This window comes from Oryx dammah, unplaced genomic scaffold (assembly GCF_014754425.2).
Source record: "Oryx dammah isolate SB20612 unplaced genomic scaffold, SCBI_Odam_1.1 HiC_scaffold_4, whole genome shotgun sequence".
Taxonomy (NCBI): Eukaryota; Metazoa; Chordata; class Mammalia; order Artiodactyla; family Bovidae; genus Oryx; species Oryx dammah.
Window position 1 is genome coordinate 2,795,394 of NW_024070188.1, and position 24,659 is coordinate 2,820,052.

At 36.1% G+C, this 24,659-nt stretch overlaps 1 protein-coding gene across 7 annotated transcripts in view; it reads left to right on the forward strand.

Annotated features, from left to right (window-relative positions):
• Positions 1–22,375, forward strand: part of SENP6 (SUMO specific peptidase 6) — a 127,549-nt gene extending 105,174 nt beyond the window's left edge. For all 7 annotated transcript variants that reach the window (XM_040239065.1, XM_040239059.1, XM_040239060.1 and 4 more), the window contains 8 exons: positions 1,130–1,252; positions 2,586–2,678; positions 10,288–10,718; positions 15,843–15,946; positions 16,188–16,276; positions 17,450–17,518; positions 17,621–17,771; positions 20,921–22,375. In XM_040239065.1, the coding sequence (XP_040094999.1) occupies positions 1,130–1,252; positions 2,586–2,678; positions 10,288–10,718; positions 15,843–15,946; positions 16,188–16,276; positions 17,450–17,518; positions 17,621–17,771; positions 20,921–21,130 (1,270 nt within the window). In that variant the 3' untranslated portion in view covers positions 21,131–22,375. The remainder of the gene's footprint in view (positions 1–1,129; positions 1,253–2,585; positions 2,679–10,287; positions 10,719–15,842; positions 15,947–16,187; positions 16,277–17,449; positions 17,519–17,620; positions 17,772–20,920) is intronic.
• The last annotated feature ends 2,284 nt before the right edge of the window (positions 22,376–24,659 follow it).

Consider the following 24,659-nt stretch of genomic DNA (forward strand, 5'->3'; position numbering starts at 1 on the left):
ATTGAATATTATGACTAAAGTGACAGGTCTCAAAGGTGTGCCCTGTGGGTACTTCCTGTTTCTGTGCAAGATTTCGCAAGGTTTTCCTATGAGCCTCATTTTAATAAGATGAATGTGGCCATAAGCTTGACTTTGCATACCTCCTTTGAGGGAGTATAGGACATACACAATTAAATTTAATGTATTATAATTTATCTTTGTAATTTAAAGGACCATGTCTATTTAATATAGACCTACCTTCAGGAAAAAAAAAACTAAAGCAAGGAAAAATTAGAACTGATATAAGATCACTTTAAAGATTAGACATTGTTACAACCTCACCACTGTACAGGTTCGTTCTGTTTCATTTCTGTTTTTATAAAAAGTAGTCTATGGCTAGGTCATCATGGTTTATTAAGTGTTTAAAACAAAATAATACATAAAGATAGCTTTATTAAGATATAGTGCATATACCATACAGATCATGCATTTCAACTGTATAATTCCAGTGGTTTTTAGTGTGTTCAGTTTTGAAGCCACAACCATAATTAATACTAGAACATTTTCATCCCTCACAGAATTCAGTACCCATTAGGAGTGACTACCGATTTCCCTCGAACCTTACTAGCAGCTCTGGCAACCACCAGTCTCCTCATTATGTCTATGGATTTGCATATTCTGAACATTTCATATACATGGAATCATACAATATGTGCTTTTCTGTGGCTAGCTTCTTTCACTTAGCGTAACATTTTCAAGGTTCTTTTCATGAAACTACATGCACCAACTTCATTCCTTTTTATTGCTGTGTAATTTTCCATTGTATTCATATACCACATTTTCCATTCATGGACTGATGAGCATTTCTAGCATTTCTGTTGGTTGGCTTTGATAAAGTTTATGTGAATGTTCATAAATGTGCCCTTGTTTAAAAAGATTAGATCTTTCAAGTTCTAGTTTTACTCTGAAATATCATGTTTTATTGCTTACAAATAATCTGATAGTAATCATTGTCTAGAATATGAAATTTTGTTTATAAAGTCTTTCAGTTTAAAGGCATGGAGATTGGTGGTAAATAGGTATTTGATCGCTCTGTTTTTAGTACCCAAACTTAAGTTCATTTTGTTTGGAATTGCTTCTTATAAAACAGGTATTTGGTGCTTGAAAAATTGAAGAAAGAAGAAGCTGACCGAATTCATATATTCAGTTCTTTTTTCTATAAACGCCTTAATCAAAGGGAGAGGAGAAATCTTCATGAAACAACTAATCTATCGTAAGTCAAGCTTTTTGAAAATACTTAATAGATGTACTAAGTCACTTAAGTTTAACATAGGAAAAAAATCACTTGTTTATGTTAAAGCAACTTTTTTTTCCTTCTATTCTCAATTAGCAAAATTTATATAGCTTATAATATTTAAAACCCAAAGAATACCTGGGATTCGTAAAGGTTTTAGGTCTAATATGTTGATCGATATTTTCCAAATATATCTGAAAGTTTAAAAAAGGAAAATTACTTGAATCTTATTAAATCTTAAAAATTATTAAATGCTAATCGCTCTGTTTTACCCTACATGTTCCACCTGTAGCATCTAACAGTGGAACCTGTGAATCTGTAATATTAATAAGTTCTTTGGATAATAATTCTCAGACAAGGAAACAGTATTCTACATGTGAGCCCTGAGTCATTTATAATGCCTTTCCATATAGTGAGTGCATCCAGCTCTAATACTTGCTGGTAATTGGTTACAAGACGCACACAGAGAGTCCATTGTTGTTATCAGTGCTATTAAGTGTCTTGAGTCAATGGCTGTTGTGTACGATATAAATAAATTTTCTAATGTTTCAGTGATACACAATTTTGTATCTTAGAGTTTATGGTGAAAGAAAGAAAGTGAAAGTCACTCAGTAGTGTCCTACTCTCTGCAACCCCATGGACTATGCAGTCCATGGAATTCTCTAGGCCAGAATACTGGAGTGGGTAGTCTTTCCCTTCTCCAGGGGATCTTCCCAATCCAGGGATCAAACCCACGTCTCCTGCATTGCAGGTGAATTCTTTACCAGCTGAGCCACCAGGGAAGCTCAAGAATACTGGAGTGGGTAGCCTATCCCTTCTCCAGGGGAACTTCCCAACCCAGAAATTGAACCAGGGTCTCCTGCATTGCAGGCAGATTCTTTACCAGCGGAGCGATCAGGGAAGCCCAGAATTGATGGTAGTGGTTGGTTTTGAACAGTGCTGATAATCTGTCCTGTTTTATCTACTGTAAAATAGTGCTCACTTTTCCTCCTCTCTTCACCTTAGTTCTTATAGGTCACAGTCTGATACACACTCAATATTTTTGCTAAAACCAGTTCTGCAACAATAAGCACCCTAGTAAGTAATAGTAGGAATTAAAGAATCTCTTTCGTCCAGATTCAGTGATGGCCAGTTTCACATCTTCCCAGCTCCATCTCAGATATTTTGCTTTCTTTTCACATCTTGTTAAATCCTCTTATACAGCTGTTTGATCTGTTGGCATCTTAATAGCTGTAATGAATGAATTGCTGCATATAGGCTGACAACACTGGAAACATTTCAGAAGCTTGATAGTTTTCCTCTTGTCTTACAGAATACAGCAGAAGCGACATGGAAGAGTAAAAACATGGACCCGGCATGTAGATATTTTTGAGAAGGATTTTATTTTTGTACCCCTTAATGAAGCGTGAGTAACAATTTCCTTTATGTAAATGTGATGGCAATTTTTAGAAAATATGTTTATGAGGTGAATAATTCATCCAGTTTTAAACTTCTTTCTGAAATTTGTTGTATATGTTGATACTTATACTCCTTATTTTATGGAAATTAATATACTTTTTCAGTGAATCATATAAGATATGGAATTTTACAAGTACTCAATAAGAAATCTTCCTAATTTCATTTTATTCATCAGTGTAGAATAATGTCATCTTTTAAAAATGGTACTTGTGGTCTAGGAGACATCCTGTAGAAAACACTGCCTTGTACAGAATGGTGATTAGGTCACACAGAAGAATTTGGCTTTTTAGTTTATAAAACACACTTTGACTCAACCAAAATGAAGAGAAGGTGGCTGGATTTATGTCATTTGCTCACTGAAAGCCGTGTTTACTACCTGGAGGTGTTTCCAGAGTAAACAGAGGTGGTAAACATTTTATGTTATTGTCACCCAGTGACTAGAGAGGCATAGATGTACGTTAGTATTATTATACAATTTGAACTTGAGAGTTTCTGTATTTCATTTTCTAACTGTCCTGCCCTCCAGCCAAAGACCTCCAGGAATACTCTTGTAATTGGGCAGCATGGGTTTAGTACTTGCATTAAGTGAGAACATATACCATGGCCGACCATGACTCCTCTAAATAAAAATGTGTTTGAAAGAGGCAGTAACAGAATTTGGTCTTTGTTATGGTGGTTTGAGGGAAGGTCTAAGGAAGCAGTGGTTTGTTTGGGTAAAGATCTCAGTCAGTCAATTCAGTCGCCCAGTCGTGTCCAACTCTTTGCGACCCAATGCACTGAAACACACCAGCCCTCCTGTTGATCACTAACTCCCAGAGTTTACTCAACCTCATGTCCATTGAGTCAGTGATGCCAACCAACCATCTCATCCTCTGTCGTCCCATTCTCCTCCCACCTTCAATCTTCCCAACATCAGGGTCTTTCCCAGTGAGTCAGGCTCTTTGCATCAGGTGGCCAAAGTATTGGAGTTTCAGCTTCAGCATCACTCCTTCCAAAGAACACCCAGGACTGATCTCCTTTAGGGTGGACTGGTTGGATCTCCTTGCAGTCCAAGGGACTCTCAAGAGTCTTCTCCAACACCACAGTTCAAAAGCATCAATTCTTTGGTGCTCAGCCTTCTTTATAGTACAACTCTCACATCCTTACATGACTACTGGAAAAACCATAGCTTTGACTAGACAGACTTTTGTTGGTAAAGTAATGTCTCTCTCTGCTTTTTAATATGCTGTCTAGGTTGGTCATAACTTTTCTTCCAAGGAGTAAGCGTCTTTTTATTTCATGGCTGCAGTCACCGTATGCAGTGATTTTGGAGCCCCCCAAAATAAAGTCTGTCACTGTTTTCATTGTTTCCCCATCTATTTGCCATGAAATGATGCCATGATCTTAGTTTTCTGAGTGTTGAGTTTTAAGCCAAATTTTTCACTCTCCTCTTTCACTTTCATCAAGAGGTTTTTTATTTCCTCTTCATTTTCTGCCATAAGGGTGGTGTCATCTGCATATCTAAGGTTATTGATATTTCTCCCGGCAATCTTGATTCCAGCTTAAGCTTCCTCCAGCCCAGCATTTATCATGATGTACTCTGCATATAAGTTAAAATGAGCAAGCTGACAATATACAGGCTTGACGTACTCGTTTCCCTATTTGGAACCAGTCTGTTATGTTCAGTTCTAACTGTTGCTTCCTAATCTGCATACAGATTTTTAAAGAGGCAGGTCAGGTGGTCTGATAATTTTCCACAGTTTGTTGTGATCCACACAGTCAAAGGCTTTGGTATAGTCAATAAAGCAGAAGTAGATGTTTTTCTGGAACTCCCTTGCTTTCTCAATGATCCATTGGATGTTGGCAATTTGATCTCTTGTTCCTCTGCCAGCTTGAACATCTGAAAGTTCACGGTTCATGTACCATTGAAGCCTAGCTTAGAGAATTTTGAGCATTTCTTTACTAGCGTGTGAGATGAGTGCATTTGTGTGGTAGTTTGAGCATTCTTTGGCATTGCCTTTCTTTGGGATTGGAATGAAAACTGACCTTTTCTAGTCCTGTGGCCACTGCTGAGTTTTCCAAATTTGCTGGCATATTGAGTGCAGCACTATCACAGCATCATCTTTTAGGACTTGTAATAGCTCAACTGGAATTCCATCACCTCCACTACCTTTGTTCATTATGATGCTTCCTAAGGCCCACTTGACTTTGCCTTCCAAGATGTCTGGCTCTAGGTGAGTGATCACACCATTGTGATTATCTGGGTTGTGAATATCTTTTTTTTTTTTGTACAGTTCTGTGTATTCTTGCCATCTTTTCTTAATATCTTCTGCTTCTGTTAGGTCCATACCATTTCTGTCCTTTATTTTGTCCATCTTTGCATGAAATGTTCCCTTGGTTTCTCTAATTTTCTTGAAGAGATCTCTAGTCTTTCCCATTCTATTGTTTTGCTCTTTTTTTGGCATTGATCACTGAGGACGGCTTTCTTATCTCTCCTTACTATTCTTTGGAACTCTGCATTCAAATGGGTATATCGTTCCTTTTCTCCTTTGCCTTTTGCTTCTCTTCTTTTCACAGCTATCTGTAAGGCCTCCCCAGACAGCCATTTGCCTTTTTGCATTTCTTTTCCGTGGGGATGGTCTTGATCCTTGTCACCTGTACAATGTCACGAACTTCCATCCATAGTTTTTCACGCACTGTCTATCAGATCTAATTCCTTGAATCTGTTTGTCACTTCCAGAGTAATCGTAAGAGATTTGATTTAGGTCATACCTGAATGGTCTAGTAGTTTTCCCCACTTTCTTCAATTTCAGTCTGAATTTGGCAATAAGGAGTTCATGATCTGAGTCACAGTCAGCTCCTGGTCTTGTTTCTGCTGACTGTGTAGAGCTTCTCCATCTTTGGCTGCAAAGAATATAATCAGTCTGATTTCGGTATTGACCATCTGGTGATGTCCATGTGTAGAGTCTTCTCTTGTGTTGTTGGAAGAGTGTATTTGCTATGACCAGATCACTCTCTTGGCAAAACTGTTATTAGACTTTGCCCTGCTTCATTCTGTACTCCAAGGCCAAATTTGCCTGTTACTCCAGGTATCTCTTGACTTCTTACTTTTGCATTCCAGGCCCCCATAATGAAAAGGACATCTTTTTCGGGTATTAGTTCTAGAAGGTCTTGTAGGTCTTCGTAGAACCGTTCAACTTCAGCTTCTTCAGCATTACTGTTCAGGGCATAGACTTGGATTACTGTGATATTGAATGGTTTGCCTTAGTAACGAACAGAGATCATTCTGTCGTTTTTGAGATTGTATCCAAGTACTGCATTTCAGACTCTTTTGTTGACTATGATGTCTACTCCATTTCTTCTGAGGATTCTTGCCCACAGTAGTGGATATAATGGTCATCTGAGTTAAATTCACTCAGTCCAGTCCATCTGATTTGTTTGTTGATTCCTAAAGTGTCAGTGTTCATCTTGCCTTCTCCTGTTCGACCACTTCCAATTTGCCTTGATTCGTGGACCTAACATTGCAGGTTCTTATGCAGCATTACTCTTTATAGCTTCAGTGTTTACTTCCATCACCAATCACATCCACTACTGGATGTTGTTTTTGTTTTAGCTGTGTCTCTTTATTCTTTCTGGAGTTATTTCTCCATTTATCTCCAGTAGCATATTGGGCACCTACAGACCTGGGGAGTTCATCTTTCAGTGTCCTATCTTTTTGCCTTTTCATACTGTTCATGGGGTTCTCAAGGCAAGAATACTGAAGTGGTTTGCCATTCCCTTCTCTAGTGGACCATGTTTTGTCAAAACTCTCCACCATGACCCATCTGTCCTGGGTGGCCCTACTGGGAATGGTTCATAGTTTCATTGAGTTAGACGAGGCTGTTGTCCATGTGATTAGATTGGTTAGTTTTCTGTGATTGTGGTTTTCAGTCGGTCTTCCCTCTGATGGAGAAGGATAATAGGGTTATGGAAGCTTCCTGATGGGAGAGACTGATTGAGGGGGAAACGGTCTTGTGATGGGCGGGGCCATGCTCAGTAGATTTTTAGTCCAGTTTTCTGTTGCTGGCTGGGGCTGTGTTCCCTCCCTGTTATTTACCTGGGGCCAAACTCTGGTGGAGGTAATGATGATAATGGCCACCTCCTTCAAAAGGTCCCATGCTGGCCCTGCTATAGTCAGTGCCCCGGCCCTGCAGCAGGCCGCCGCCAACCCATGCCTCCACCAGAGTGTCTCTGGACACTCACGGGCAAGTCTGAGTCAGTCTCTTGTGGGGTCACTGCTCCCTTCTCCTGGGTCCTGGTATGCACAAGGTTCTGTTTGTGCCCTCCAAGAGTCTCTTTACCCTGTCCTGTGTAAGTTCTGGTGGCTCTATGGTGGGGTTAATGGTGTCCTTCTCCAAGGAGGGCTTATGCAATACCCAAGCCTCCTGCACCCAGAGCCCCTGCCCCTGCGACAGGCCACTGCTTATCCGTTCCTCTGCAGGAGACACTCAAACACATCTCTGGGACCTGGTGTACACAAGGTATGTTTGAGCCCTCTGAGCGTTGTTGGTAGGTATGGAGTTTGATTCTAAAGGCGATTTCACCTACCATCTTGCTGGGGCTTCTCCTTTGCCCTTGGACATGGGTTATCTCCTCACAGCTGCTCCAGCGGCATACATTCACTCATTTAGCAAAAAAGATATTTGGTATTTTGAAGGGTTGCACTGTGACCTTATATTTGTCTCTGCTAAGACAAATTATGAAATGACCTTGCTTTGTCTCATTTTTATCATGGTTGCAGAGTAACTTTGTCTGAGGTTGGTGTTCTGTAAGATTTTTAATGTCTAATAAGCCTGTCTGTGCCAAGCTAGCTTCTGAACGTGCTCTTTTTCTCAGTATAAAAAACATTTACTCTGTAGTATAGTCAGATTCTTTTTATTTAAAATCATGCTTTAATTATAACAGCTATTATGATCTCTAATTAGCCCAGCCAAAGATAGGTAGACTAGGTTAAAACATTGGTTATGACTGTAAAGCCCAACCTCTTCAAAATGATTTGAGTCAAACATAGTATCATAGTATCAATAAAATTTAAAACTAAGTTTAAAACTAATCTTTATAATGTCTTTATTCTCCTCAAAATTAGATTTCTTGACATTAATTTGTCATATCAAGTAGCACATGAGCTGCCCACTTGGTAAAAGGGAGGGATATACATGGGAAGCCATTTGTCAGAAATTAATTATAAAAGTTTAAAATAAAAATATAATTTGAGGCATATGTAATTTAGTAATAGAGGCACATCCTTAGTCATGGTATCTGATGTGGATGGACGCTGTGTTTAGTGCTTTGTGTCATCTTGGTGGTCTTGTTGAAAGAGAGTGAATTAGTTGTGTTCTGCAGGAGAACTGTGCTGTTTGTACATGGAAGAATAACTTCCAGATCATGAGGACTTTTTATAAAGAGATAAAACTAATTAGATAGGCGCCCTGTATTCGTTATCTATTTTAATTTTCCTGGTGGTGGTTAAGCTAAAAGTTGATAAGCTATTTGTTAAAAATTGTTGCAGTAATTGACAAGGAACACAAATTTGATGTTTGGATCTAATCCAAACATCAAATTAAACTAAGTGAAATTGCCTGTTTTAGCCATGTCTCCCACTAATGGCTTAAGGTCAAGATATCTGCCATTAAAAGGGATCATAAAAGCAAAACTCCGGCTCTTAGAGGTTGAAAGTGAGGTCAAATGTATCCGATTCAGCTTTCTCTTTACAGCTAGGTGAAGGAAGATTTTTTTTTCCCCAAGTTATTAGATAAGGCAACAGAAAAACTATGGCTCATCCATATTGTCATAGCTGAAAAATGTTTATAACTGTGACAGACTTCGGTTTCAGCTGTAAGTTGAGAATCACTGTGTTATACCATGTTTAATCAATTTTTAAAGCACATTTTTTCACTTTATAACCTTTCTGAAGTTGAGATGTGACTTAGTGTCAGCTGTGTCTTTGAGTTGATGAAGTGAGGAAAATGGTGTGCACGCTTCTCCCAGCCTGGCCTGACCTAAGTCCATAGGGTCCTGAGGATTAATAATTAAGAGGAGAGAAGCATTTCTCCATCTGGATTTTCAGTACTGAGGATGAAGGCAGCCTCTGTGAACTTTTCTACTTACTGTGTCTAGTGAAGAGACATACAGTGCTTCTTAGTATTACCTTGGGGAAATTTAATATTTTGCATAAATAGAATATGCAATAACTTTTGTCTGGGTCAACATTCATTTTTCATACAGCAAATATCTACTGAACTCCATACTCTATGACAGATATTGTGCTCAGCTAATAAATTATCTGACATCTTTAGCCTGTTTATTGGAATGGGTTGCCATTCCCTTCTCCAGGGAATCTTCCCAACCCAGGGATCAAACCTGGGTTTCCTGCATTACAGGCTGATTGTTTACTGTCTGAGCCACCAGGGAAGACCCTTTCACATAACACTGTGCCTAGCAAATAGTAAACCCTGAATAAAATTAATTAGATTAATGAATATTAGCCACTTTTAGCTGTATAGCTTCTTACTCATAGCTTATATCCTACTGTCATGAACTGTGATGATACCTGAATTCAGCTCTAGCTGATACTTCTGTACTGATAATTAGACTAGATACATTATTTCAATTTAGTGTATTTTATTTCAGTAGAGTATGAGACAAGAATAATATTTTCAGTATTAAGAAATCCTTACATTATTAATATAGCCTAATAAGTGTTATTAGTACTTATTAATACCTAATATTAATACTTAATAATACCTAGTTAATATTAACCAAGCTTCCCTGATAGATTGGTTGGCAAAGAATCTGCCTGCAGTGCAGGAGACTCCAGTTCGATTGCTGGGTCTGGAAGATCCACTGGAGAAGGGATAGGCTCCCCACTCCAGTATTCTTGGGCTTCCCTGGAGACCTAGATTCGATCCCTGGGTTGGAAAGATCCCCTGAAGAAGGGAAAGGCTACCCACTCAGGCATTCTGGCCTGGAGAATTCCATGGACTGTATAGTTCATGCGGTTGCAAAGAGTCAGACACAACTGAGCACTCACTCACTCACCTTATTAATAAGAAAAACATGGATGAAAAGTTGTTAAAAAACTATTATGTACAATATTTAGAAAATGTTAAACTTATAAAGTCTAATTAGTTAGACTGCTGAAGATATTTTAATGTTGCTGGTTTTTTACCCTTGGCATAAATAAAACAAAGGAAAGGTAAATGGGAATGATGAATTGCAGTGATGTAATATACATTTTGTTAAATTGCCTGGAAAACGATGAATTTTTCATTCCAAAAGCAAGAAAATGTTCAAAGGATTGTTTGCAAAAGTGAATGCAGGCTATGTAATTCTGACAAAAACTATGTTATTTTTGAATAGACATTATACTCTGTTAATGAATCAGTGAGTCTTCAAACAAGTAGATTAAGGATTGAAAGAATTGGGCATTCTTAATAAATTTGTTTATAGAAGCTTTAGAAAAAATATTTTAATATTTATTGCCAAATATAATAAACTTTTATAGTAATATATTCAGTAGTTTCATTTGTTTTTTACAGTGCACACTGGTTTTTGGCCGTTGTTTGTTTCCCTGGTTTGGAAAAACCAAAGTATGAACCTAATCCTCATTACCATGAAAATACAATCACGCAAAAAAGTTCACCTGTAGAGGACAGTTGTATTTCTTCTCCTTCAGCCAGTGAAATGGACAGTTGTTCACAAAACTCTGCTGCCAAGCCTGTAATTAAGAAGATGTTAAACAGAAAGCATTGCGTAGCTGTAATTGATTCAAATAATGAACAGGAAGAAAGTGACCCTCGTTACCGGAGAAACATAAGCAGTGTGAAATGTAGTCTGAAAAAAATAAATCATACTGCAAGTGAAAATGAAGAACCGAATAAAGGAGAACCCACAGGCCAGAAATTTGTTGATAGGACTGAAAGTGAGAATGGCCTACAGAATGAATATTTAAGTTCTATGCATCATACAGGTATGTTACTAAATGTTTTAAAAAAATAAAAAAATTCAGAATAAGTTGGATTTTTTAGAAATAGGATTAAAATTTCAGGGTGCACTTTTTCTTAAAGTCAGGTTTATTGTATAATTTACTTACAGTAACATTCACTCATAAATATAGCTCAGTGAGCTTTGATAAATATATATAGTCATGTAGTCATTACAGCAATAGAGATTTAGAACCTTGCCATTACTCAAAACAATTCTCTTGTACCCCCTTGATAGTGAGTCTCCTCCCCTCATCCTTACAAAGTGTGCAGTTTTAAAATTAAAGTACAAGGTCTGCTTTTTCCATTTGTAGGAACTTGGACTTGTTTTTATTTTGTAGGAAATTTACTTATTCAGCATAAACAGTAGTTGCACAATCTTAGATCTATAAGGCAAATTAGTTTGATCTTCTCAATTTACAGATGGGCAAATTGAGATCAAGAGGCAAAAAATTAAAGCTTTTTCCTCCAAATAGTTGTTGACATTCAAATTAAAGGTTAGTTCCTGTTCCTCACTCTCTTTCATGGTTTTCAGTGGAAAGAAGGGCACTGGTCCAACCTCTGCTTTTTTATTTCCTTTCAGTTCTAATAAATTGCTTCTTTCCTTGAATCAGGTCCATATTACTAGCACTTATTCTAGAAATCTAAGGTTTCTCTTCAAATACTTAAATTTTTTATCAAGTCAACTGCAGAATTTCCACTTCAACCTCAAAGTAAAATAGTCCACTTCATGAACTATAGTATGCTATATATATAAGATAGCAAACTTAATAAACTATGAATAGATTTAATACACTCTCTTTGGAGGAAAAAACTCAGTATAAGACATAGAAGAAATTATGTGACCTCAGAAAGAACCTATCAAAAGTTGTGAATGCTGAGCATACTTCGGGTACTTCTACCAGCCTGTTATTTTAGTAAATCAGAAAGCTGTTGCTGCATTCTTTCAAAAATATTTTTTGTTTGACATGCTCAGCTGCATAAAGCTGGTATTAGGCCTATGGATATTGGTCTTTAAGAGGCAAAAGGGGGGAATTTAGCAGATAAGGAAAAAAGTGCATCAAAACCAAGCAGATAAATGCAGTTGACCCTTGAACAGCATGGGATTTAGGGGTGCTGACCCTCTGACAGTCAAAATCCACCTCTGACTTTATCTTCAGCCATTTATGTCGTACCACACTTCTACATCCACAGATTCACATCCCTGGATTCAGCCAGCCTCGGATTGTGCAGTACTGTGCTAACCTCTTTCTTGGGCAGAAAAAAAATCCTTGTGTAAGTGGACCAGTGCAGTTCAAACCTGTGCTGTTCAAGGGTCAACAGTACTTATTTTTATTGCTCATTTTCTAATATATTTCATCAGGGAGGAAATGGAATGAAGAAAGGCAAAATAGGTAGTCACGAAGTCACTGTAATTTTTTTTTCAGTTTTAGTATTTTAATACTTGAATAGAAGAAAAAAGTAATAAAAGGCATTGAATAGCTACATTAATTACCATTTTGCTACACTGAAAGCATTGCTTAGATGGGCACTCTGAAGATTACGCCTTCAAGGCAGTGTGCACTGTTTGTGTGCCTTTGAACAAAGTCCTGCCAATTAGTACATGAGAAGATGCTGGATATCATTAGTCATGAAGGAACTATAAATCAAAACCACAAGCCTATAGAGTGGATTAATGGCTGCTTAAGCCTTTTTATCGGAGAAGGCAATGGCAACCCACTCTAGTCCTCTTGCCTGGAAAATCCCATGGACGGAGGAGCCTTGTAGGCTGTAGTCTATGGGGTCACGAAGAGTCGGACACTTACTGAGCGACTTCACTTTCACTTTTCACTTTCATGTATTGGAGAAGGAAATGGCAACCCGCTCCAGTGTTCCTGCCTGGAGAATCCCAGGGACAGCAGAGCCTGGTGGGCTGCCATCTGTGGGGTCGCACAGAGTCGGACACGACTGAAGGGACTTAGCAGCAGCAGCAGCAAGCCTTTTTATAGAGCATGGCTAGAATCAGAAAGTCAGATGCCAACAGGTGTTGGTGAGGATGTGGGGAAACTGAAAACTTCATATATTATTAATGTAGGAAGGTAAAATGCTACAGCTTGCTTTGGAAAACAGTTTGACAGTTTCTTAAGATGTTAGACATGAAGTTATAATATGATCCAGCAGTTCCACTCCTAGATAAATACCCGAGAGAAATAAAAACATATGTCCACACAAAAACCTGGGCATGAACAATTATAGCAGCATTATTCACAACAGCCAAAAGGTAGAAACAGCCCAGATGTTCATCAACTGATAGATGGATAATGAAAACATGATATATCTATTTAATGGAATATTATTAGGCCATAAAAAGAAATGAAGTAGTGATGCATGTTACAACATGGATGAAACTGAGAACATGTTAAGTTGAAGTAGTCACAGAAGACCACATATTAATGTGATTCTATTTGTATTAAATCTCCCAAACAGAAAGCCTGTAAGAATAGACTAATGGTTGCTTAAGGGTGCTTGGGGATTGGAGAGGAATATGGGGAAAAGGGAGTGATAGCTAAAGAGTTTAGAGGTTTGTTTTTGCTTGTTTGTTTTGAGATTTGAAACATTTTGAAAATGTTTTAAAATTGACTCTGGTGATGGTTGCACACAGTATGTGTAAATATACCAAAACCCACTTAATTGTACACTTTAAGGGGGTGAATTGTATGGTATGTGAATTATATCTCTAGAGAACATTTTTTAAGCTCCTTTTTGATCAATAATTTCATATAGTTTAATATGAATTCAAGTTAAAAAATGAATTGAAATGAATGACTTAGAGCAATGAGACAAAGCCTTAGGGCTTCCTTCATATACACAAACCCCAGAAATTCCTAGTGGCCCTTTCCTACAAGTTAGTGTTCTAGTTGAGAAGTAACTGGTTAAATTTGAGTATATGTCTCAGTGAATCCTTTAGTTTGCCCTTTCAGTATCTGTTTATTCTTCTTTGAAAAATTATAGTTTGTGCTTTGTTTTTTTTTTTTTTGGTATGTGTGTAACTATATCAATTATCCTTAAAGGTAATTAATTTAACATTATTATGTGTGATACACGGTGTTTTTCTGTCCTTGTTTAATGTTTATCTTAATCCAGTGATGATAGTGTCCCACAGTTCTCTAGAATGGGTTTGTATTTTTTTTAAGGAATGAAGTCTCATTTTTCATCAGATGTTTTCAAGGCCTCACTCACCCAAAAGAACATTGACTAGCCTCAGAGAGGATGGTTTAAGCAGTCTATGCTATATAAAACTATGACATCAAAATTTAAGAAGAGGAGAGCTTGTAAAAATTTTTTGTGATTATGATTTGTACCTTATTGATCTATTTCTGTTTGGTCTGTTCTGTTTGGTCTGATAGTTGACAGGATTTAAATGAAGCATTTTAGGTAGTTTAAACATAATTTAACCACTGAACACATATAGTCACAAGTGACTTCGATGTAGGTTGACATGCTTCAGCAAATAAATAGAATTGTATCTTGACACAGGGATTAGGTTTTTATGATCAACTGTAGGAAAGTAATAATGTGTGTTATTATTACTTTGATTTGCTGCTTTTTCAGTTGGGTACCATTTGAAATAGTTGTCTTGTGATGTATGGTATCAATACATGAAAAATATGTTTAAATTCTAGAATCACACTTGGTTCGGCATCTTCAGTTGATCTCGCTATGTGAGAACCTCAGGAACTGGGACTGGTTGTGAGAATAGCTGATTGAGTTACTGCCACTCAATTTATACTAGAGCATTTGTTTGCTGAACGAAATAACTGAAGAAATTGACTATACTATTTACTTTTCTCTCTTTTTTACAATGTACATGTGTTTTCATTTGTATAAATTCATGTTTATATAACACAATTTATGGGTAAAAGGTATAGTTAGGAATATTTTGATACTAAAACAACTTGATTGTAATTACTAATTCTGAATTACCTAAGGATTTAGACAGATTTTACTTAAATATAGGTATTTTAGCTTCAAAACATTAAAATACAAATTTTTAAAAAGATAAATTATAAAGGTTATTCTTTACATAATAAAAGGATTAATCATAGGGCTTTATTATTTTAAATAGTATTTTTTATCACAACATTTAAACTTAATATATGTTAAATATATCTTTTCAGGAGCACTTTTATCCTGCTATCGTCCCATCTTGTCTTGCTTAATAATATTAGCATTCTTAATGCCCTTTTAATAACTTGTACTAAAATAAGTTAAATCCTGTCTAAAATACCTTGAAGTCACGCTTTTAAAAAACTTGGAAATGGTATGCTCTATAGTAAACAATATTTGTATATTTGGCATCAAAGTTCCTGACTCAGTTTTCATTATTTTTTGTAAGTCTTCTCTTTCTTTAAGCTTAATCATTGATTTTTAAGGATTTGGATTCTTAAAAGAGACTTTTAAAATAATTCATTTCAGATATTTCTGTGAGTCATTTATTTTCATACTACCAGCATCTACATTGGCTTGTGTTGTTTTATTTTATTGAAAAATCTTATGAATATAACCAAACAAGAAGGAAAAGTGCACCAAGTTGAAGAGCTTACCCATAACTAATATGATCATTATTTTCATTTTTGTATTTTTAAAAAATTATTTGTGCAAAAGCAAGCCCATCTTACTATGTTTTAATCATGTTTTTTAATCTGTACAATTTTCTATATTTTCACAATTTTAATTTCTCACATGTACACAGTATTTCATTTTAGGTTCTATATTTGCTGAGTATTCCTGTTATTGAACAATTATTTTCAAACCATTGTAGCTTCTGTTATTAAAGATATCTAGCATACCTAGCACAAAACCTTTATTTATAGACATGTACTTAAATATATATAAATTTTAATAATACAATTGATACCTAGTTTTTAATGTTTAATGAATTTTAGAGTGAGTAGTAGAAACAGCTCTGTAAATAGTATGAAAATCCAGGTTTTTTAAAAAGTAACTTGTTTTGTATTTGTGATATTACATGCTAAGACATTTTCTATTTGTAATTACTATATAATTGCTAGCATTAATTTTAAGATCATATACTCTTTTTAAGAATTGTGTGATATTTCCTATTGATACAGATGGTTTAAGCAAAATAAGACTAAACTACAGTGATGAATCAGCTGAAGGTAGTAAAATGCTTGAAGATGAACTCATTGACTTCTCAGAAGATCAGGATAACCAGGTGAAACTTAATGCTTAGCAAGGAGTTCCAATATTTTATAGCATTAAAAGTTTTTCTTTGGATTCCTTTGCAGTTCCCTCGGGATTGAGTAACATAGAACATTTTCTAAAGTCTGATCACCTAATTAGAGATATATTTTTTACATATTTGCCACAAGGGTTTTTATCCTCAGTAGTGCTATTTTGTTATTAGTTACTTAGATTTTATAGTTTCAGTACTAACAGTAGACTGTCTTTTATAGGATGATAGCAGTGATGATGGACTCCTTGCTGACGACAACTGCAGTTCAGAAATAGGACAGTGGCATTTAAAGCCTACTCTCTGTAAACAGTAAGCGTTGACTATACATCTTGTAGACCACCTGGTGACTTTTATTCACATACTCTCTCAGAATAAAATATTAACCATACTGTTTTAATTGAAACAAGTACTTAAGCAAAAATCACAAAGGTTTTCAGACTCGGTGAGGAAAACCTGGGTCATGCCTACTAATGTCAAGATTGAGCTGGGGAGAATGGAAATCATTTCAGTTCTCCAGTTGCCCACTTTCCATCTCTGTGCAAGTGCATACATAGAAAGCCACTATTCCTTTTGGATATGTAGTGATTTAAAGCAGGAAAGGACAAAGAATTTTCATTCAGATTCAGGTCAGTAACATGGGGATTGGAGTTTACACTAGTTCCATAGCCACTGTGTGAAGGCTGTAGAGTGACTCAGGACAGTCCTAAGAGGCGTGTTCCAGGGAACCTCACATTGAGAGCGAGTCTGTTTTGGTTCTCAGAAGTACATGTTCTGAGATCTCTCCAGGGTCTCCTGACTTCAGGGATGAAGTACCTATTTCTAGACTTAATCTCTTGTTGACTTTTTGTAGGAAATCTTGTCTGAAATTCTAGTAACAGCATTTGAAAAGCAAATGTCAATATAAAGGAAAACATAGAAACCTAGAGCAGTTAAAAGATTTTCTCCAAATCCCATAAAATGTTAGCCAGGAAGAACCTAGGTCTTTAATCATTTCAGGACTTTGTGTACTACATTAAACTTGCTCACATACTTAGGTTTAAGAACAAAATTTTGAAAGTTAAGTGTTTTTTTATAGTAAGTGTTCCAAAGTGGAATCTTGCCCAAAACAGTGGATTCTAAGCTAATTCTTTTATGTGAAGATTACCTGTTTAGTTATTTAAAATATCAGTCGATTTTTAAAATGGGATTATCTTTCTTCTGAACAAGGAATGTTCAAGTTTTCAGAATTGTTTTGATTTTGTACTAAATTTTGAAGTATTTTTAGGAACTAGCTATGGAACTTTGGTGAAATATATTCATAGCTTAGGTATGGCCAAATTATTACTCTATAATTCAGTATTTAATATAATCATGGGTAGTTAAGTATTATTAGGGTGTTTTTGCCTAAAAGGTTTATCTCCCCCTCCATTTTATTGTTAATGTACATCTTTCTCTGCCTTTTAAATATTAATAAAATATTAATATTTGGTCATTTTATTTCAGACCTTGTATCTTACTGATGGACTCACTCAGAGGCCCTTCTCGGTCAAATGTTGTCAAAATTCTAAGAGAGTAAGTTTAAAACTCTACCTGTATTTTGTATTCTGGTGAGGATGAGGAAGTATGTATATTTATATGTATGTATGTGTTCTTAATATATACATATCATTGCAGGTATTTAGAGGTGGAATGGGAAGTTAAAAAAGGAAGCAAAAGAAGTTTTTCCAAAGATGTTATGAAAGGCTCTAATCCAAAAGTACCACAGCAAAACAACTTCAGTGACTGTGGCGTATATGTATTGCAGTATGTAGAGAGCTTTTTTGAGGTGGGTTTCAGTTGGTTGGATCTGACTTAATAAATACTGAAATGGTATTTTTTTATCTTACGTTAGTGTAAAAGACACAATAATCAAATATTTTGGAGAGACTGAAAACTGCTGTTTCAAAAATTATTCCAGGGAGCAAAAACTCATAAATTGGAGAATATTTAAGATTTAAACAAGACTGAACTCCATGTAATCCGAATCCAGTCACTTCTATCACTGATCAACTCTTCTTCTCCACTGGCTCTTTTGGCCTTAAAGAAATCTCTGCCATGATTCAGGCTCTATCTTTTTACCTTCTTTTCTCCCCTTCACAAATGTATTTCTGGACACATATTTATATTCATTGTCTTCATTTCCACAAATCCTACTTGCTTCTCAAATCTGTGTAATCTGGCTTGACCCTCCCCCTTACACAGGAATTGTTCCTGACCTCCCGGCACCGTTGGCACTGCCGAGCGTTCCTTCCTCGTAACACTGTTCGTTTGACTTTACCGTGCATACCTGTCTTGGATATTCCTTACAGTTTATCTTGACTTCTTCTTCTTCACCCACCAGCCATTGTGCCATAAGTTCTGTGACTTCTATCACTCAGTGTCACACATGCTGAGTTGTTTAACCCGTGACCACTTTCTCAGTTCAGGTCACTAGCATCACTATTCCACAGTGCTGTACCAACCTCTGACTAGGCCTCCTTTTTTTTTTTTTTTTAAATTTATTTCTTTTAATTGGAGGCTAATTACAGTATGGTAGTGGTTTTGCCATACATTGACGTGAATCTGCCATGGGTGTACATGTGTCCCCCATCCTGAACCTCCCTCCCACTTTCCTCCCCATCCCATCCCTCTGGGTCAACCCAGTGCACCAGCCCCAAGCACCCTGCCTCATGCATCGAACCTGGACTGGTGATTCGTGTCACATATGATAATTTACATGTTTCAATGCCATTCTCCCAAATCATCCCACTCTCACCTTTTCCCACAGAGTCCAAAAGACTGTTCTATACATCTGTGTCTCTTTTGCTGTCTCGCATATGGGGTCATTGTTACCATTTTTCTAAATTCCATATATATGCGTTTAGTATACTGTCTTAAATTTTTTTTAATGTATTTGATTGGAGGATAATTGCTTTACACAGTCAAGCTCCCTGTGCTGTGCAGCAGCCTCCCACTAGCTATCTGTTCCGTACACGGTAGTGTATACATCAGTGCCACTTGCTCCGCTCGTCTCACCCTGTCCTTCCCCTGCTGTGTCCACAAGTCCATTCTCTACATCTGTGTTTCTAGTCTTCCCTGCAGACAAATTCATCAGATTCCATATATATGTGTTAGATACACGGTATTTGTTTTTCTTCTTCTTCCTTCCTTCACTCTGTATAAGCTCTAGGTTCCTCCGCCTCAGTTCAACTGACTAAAATTTACTCCTTTTTATGGCTAATATTCCATTGTGTATATGTTCCACAACTTGTTTATCCATTCATCTCTAGATGGACATCTAGGCTGCTTCCATGTCCTGGCTGTTGCAAATAGTGCTCCAGTGAACACTGGGGTACATGTGTCCTTTTGAACTATGGTTTTCTCAGGGTATATGCCCAGTAAGTAGTGGGATTGCTGGGTCATGTGGTCGTTTTACTCCTCGTTTTTTTAAGAAATCTCCATACTGTTCTCCATAGTGGTTGTATCAGTTTACATTCCCACCAGCAGTGCACAAGGCTCCCTTTTCTCTACATCCTCTCCAGCATTTATTGTTTGTAGATGTTTTGATGATGGCCATTCTGACTGGGGTGAGGTGATATCTCATTGTAGTTTTAATTTGCATTTCCCAAATAATGAGTGACGTTGGGCATCTTTTCCTGTGTGTGTTGGCCATCTATCTGTCTTCTTTGGAGAAATGTCTGTGTAGGTCTTCTGCCCAGTTTTTGATTAGGTTGTTTGTTTTTCTGATACTGAAATGCATGAGTTGCTTGTATATTTTGGAGGTTAATCTTTTGTCAGTTTGCAGTTTTCTCTCATTCTGAGGGCTGTCTTTTCATTTTGTTTATAATTTCCTTTGCTTCGCAAATGCTTTTAAGTTTAATTAAGTCCCATTTGTTTGTTTTTATTTCCATTACTCTGGGAGGTGGGTCAAAGGGGATCTTGCTTTGATTTATGTCAAAGAGCACGGTGCCTATGTTTTCCTCTTAGGAGTTTTATAGTTTTTGCCCTTATATTTTGTTCTCTTTTTTTTTTTTTTTTACATTTTGTTCTTTAAACCATTTTGAGTTTATTTTTGGGTATGATGTTAGAAAGTGTTCTCATTTCATTCTTTTACATGTAGCTTGCTGGGCCTCTTGCTGTGTTTTTTTCACAGTTGTTTTCTCAAAACTCAAACTTAATCATGTTTCTTTTCTGCTTTATATCTTATAATGGCTTCCTGTTGCTCTTGAGTTAAAAGACTGGAATCCTTCACATGACCTGCATGCTCTAACTCCTGTCCTAGCTTCTAGCCTTCTTTCTACCCTTCTCACTCCAGCATTCTGTGTACCATCTACCTGAATGTCATTTCAGGCTCTCATATTCCTTCTTGCCTCCATTTCCCTTCCTGGAGTATTCTTCCCTGTTGCTTCCATCATTCCTTATTTGACTAATTCCTACTCATTCTTTAGATCTCAGCATAAACATCACTTTTTGATACTGTGCTACGCCCTTAGGTATGTATTCTCATAGGACTCTCTGCTTCTCCTGTTTTAGTACCTGTCACATCCATTGTTTTAATTGTTGAGTTATCTGTCTAGACTGGGGCCAGCAGTCCTTTTCATAAGGGGCCAGGTCATAAATATTTTAGGTTCTGTGGCCATACAGTCTCTGCTCTCCATTTTGCTGTTGTGTATGAAAGAAAAAGCATCCGTAGACAGCATGTAGATGAGTTACTGTGGTGATGTTCCAATAAGGCTTCATTTACAAAAACAGGCAATAGGCAGAATTTGACCCACTGGCTGTAGTTTGCTCACCCTTGATCTGTAAGTAGAAATTGTCTTACATCTCCAGTGCCTAGCAAAATGCCTGGCATGTTACTGATTTTTTTTCATTTCTACTCTGGGATGCTTTTGTCATTGAAACTAAAATATTACTTATTATAATTTTCTGATGTGCATTTAATATTTTTATTCTCAGAATCCAATTCTCAATTTTGAATTACCTATGAATCTGGCAAACTGGTTTCCTCCCCCAAGAATGAGAACAAAAAGAGAAGAAATCCGAAACATAATTCTCAAGCTACAGGAAGATCAGAGCAAAGAGAAAAAGAAGCATAAAGACACTTACTCAACAGAAACGTCTTTAGGTGAAGGAGCAGAACAATATATCAATAGCATCTCAGATTGACCATTTCTGATGCTTGTGGGTATTGCCTTCAGAAACTGAGTGACTTTCAACTTTGGGTATAGACAGTAAAGAACTGAAATGCTCACTACTCAGAGTGATTTGGAAATGTTAATGATTGTATAAATGTCATATAATTAATTTCCAATGGAGTATGTATTAAGTAAAAGTCTGTAAATATGTTAATGAGGCCAATTTTTCCAGCATTTATAATTATTTTTTTCACTTGTTAGGAAGCTTTTGTTATGTATTTTCTGTTAATAGTACTTAAAACTGCAACTTCTAAATACAAATAAATAAATAAAAAGAAAATATTTATAGGAGGAAATGATTAATTTGATATTCTTTAGTGAAATTAAATTCTTCAGTGAGTGTGATATTTTTCATGGGAATATTCAAGGATCTATGATGATCTTTTCACTTTTGCATTTAAAATAAAATGTAAAAATAAGATTAAATTGAAGGCATTTTGAACAAGAAAGACATCTTCATATGCTTGTATAGCAGGAAAAAAATAACAGGTTTTTTTAACCCAGATACTTCCTTGTGTTTGGAGAACTTGGCCCCAAAGGTATAATAAATATTTATAATATTACTCAATTATTTAAGGAGAAGCAAGTCAAAGAAAAATAACTTTGAATTATACTACTACATAATAACTATATCATATGTAATTGTGAAGTACCTTTCTGAAGATATCAAAAACTCAGGTTAAAACTATTTTGGTAAGTACAGCTTGAATTTCAAATATCCCATGTTACCTTCCTATATTAAAGTATCTACAATCTGTGTGATATAGTTAATTAATAAACATTTTTAACCTGTGAACACAGAAATTTAAATAGGAATTTACTATTTTTTGTAATGACTTTTGCTATTTTTTCATTGCTCATTTTGTTCTTGTTATTTTGATATACAAAGTACCAGACTTTTTGCACCTGAGTTTTTTAGTGAAAATTATTTTTACACGCAAAAGTACTATCTTTAATCAGTTGCATACTGCAGAAAATAATAGTCTATCTTGAATTCCCCTTTGAAAACACTAAAAAGTGGTGGTGTTGACACGTTTACAGTTCATATAGGAATCTTGCATATATCTGCTGAAACTATTATTTTCAAATGAAATGTTACACATTCTTTCAAATTGAGACTTGAAATTATATATTTGAAAAGTCGTTCTTTTTGTTAAATAATTTAAAAAGCACATATAACTAACATAGTTGAGAATAAAAGAAACACCAATTTTAATCAGCAGTTACTTTATTTTTAATCTGGCCATTTCTGGCATTGCAACCCACATTTTAGGCTACTTTATTGAATTTAACAAAGTCCTTGGGTGTGTTTGGGGTGGATTTCGGGTGTTGTTAACAACAACCTAAAAAAAAAGAAAAAATCTGCTTTATACACACTCATTAAAGGAAAAATTAAAATGTTACGTTTCAGGAACATCACCATTAGTGGTATTGATTATGAACTTGTTAGCTTTGAACTATCTTAACATTTTTATTTGTGATTATATTATTACTTTTTAAGGAATACCCTAGAACTCTTTCAGCTCAGATATGAAAAGACAAGTTTATTATTTACTAAATATGGACCAAGAAAGAAATTTTAAAAACCTGATGGCAGTACGCAAAACTGGCATATTTTTTTCACTGTACTGTGTTAGAATTTAAGGTAACGAAAGAACTATTCTAAAATGCTTGGTTTTGTTTCAGTTTCTAATGGTTACATTTTACACTCTTAATTTTTAAAAAGATAAAAAAACAACCTGTCCTTTGGGCCAGTTCAGTCCATCATGTTTTGACATGAGAAATACAGATATGTCTGTCAACTTTCTAGAGGCAGAGTATCCAGCTGTTTGATCATATTTCTACCACCTTGTATAAAATTCTATATTTAAAAGTTATGCTAATGACTTTGCTTTGGAGATAAATCTTTGGAGACTGCCAGGTTGAGCTCCAAAATTAGAGTTGAGAATCTTTGGTGTGTATGCACTTTACTTGCTAATTGTGTACTCTGGTACTTCTACATGTAGTTTATAGTGGATATCAACCTTTTAAAATGTATTATTAGTACTCAGAAGTCGTGAAACAGAATTTTAAAGCTTAGAGGTTTGTTACTAGATGCTGAAACTGCATGACAGTATCTGGTGTCTTAACTAATTAGATAGATTTGTTGTATTTGTTTTCTTGTTGGATAGAATAACACTTAATCATTTTTAGAAGGGTTTTAGATTACTTGCCATAAAATTTGTATGTGTCTTAGCTCTTGGTAGTTTACGAGCAAAGTTGGCATTCAATTAGTCCTTTTCCTTTGATGTCGCTAAGACAGCTGAAAACTTAATAGTATTACTTCAGGTTCACATAAACCTAAATCAGTTAAGCATAGTAACCTGTGCTTAAATTATTAGTTAATTAAATGTAGGAGGCTTTATTTGAGAGGATGAAATAATTATCTAAATTATATCTTGTTTAAGTCACCAAAATGAATTTGCTATTTTTTCTCTTTAAAAAGCTATGATCTCTGAGAACTGTAAGATACAAAAACGAATGCTTTAATTTCCCAGAAGTTAAAAATTATAATTAAAGTCTCAGAAAATCCACTGAAGAGGAACAATAAAGAATATATTTTAATATATATGATCAAGAGTTGGGGGCGTAAAGCTTACTGGGATGTAGTAATAGAAAGGATAATGTAGTTAGACAGAACCCATCAGAGATGAGGCTGTGTGGCACTGTATGTCTAGAAGAGGTGCAGGTAGCAGAGTGGCTCTGAGGACAAAGCAGAAGGAGGAGATTACTGGGGAAGGAGACCACAGACTGTCTAGCCAGGGGACCATCAATGGAGAGCTGACCGCCGAATGCACGGGGGCAGACCAGAGTAGGAAAACGTAGCCTACTAAGCAATGTTCTAAAATACTCCAGTAAGACTTTCTGGTACATTTGTCATTTCACTACTCCCAAGAAGAAGTAGAACAGTTACGAAAACTGTTCTTCAAAACTTAAATTTAACCACAGAGGAAGTATTGGTTGATCAAGTGGAAGAAATGTGTACCTTGGGGGAAATAGGCCTCCCATCTTGATTCTGAAAAGCCAGATGAAGAAATAATGGTAGAATGCCCTGAACTATTAAGGAAATCAGACTGCAGTGTACTTAGAGGAAAGTACCACAGACCCCATAGTCTGAAACAGAAAAAAGTTAAAAGCTTCAAGGCCTTCGCTGTCTTTATCACAAGTCATGCCATACTTACTGTAGATTATAGCAAGGAACATATTATCCAAAACAAGGGTTTTCTAGGAACGTGCATCAGAATCATCTGGGACCTTTTCTGAATACTCATATCTAGGCTCTTTACCCCAGTGGTGCCATGTACTTTCAGACAGTTCCTCAAGTAATTCTAGTAGGCACCTCCAGTGATGTAAAAGGGATAGACATAAGTCCCTGACATCTTTCAAGTTGCTGGTCCCTAAGGCAAAGGCTTGTCTGCATTTTCTTCTCTCAGCTGCTTTAAGACACCACTTTACACCCA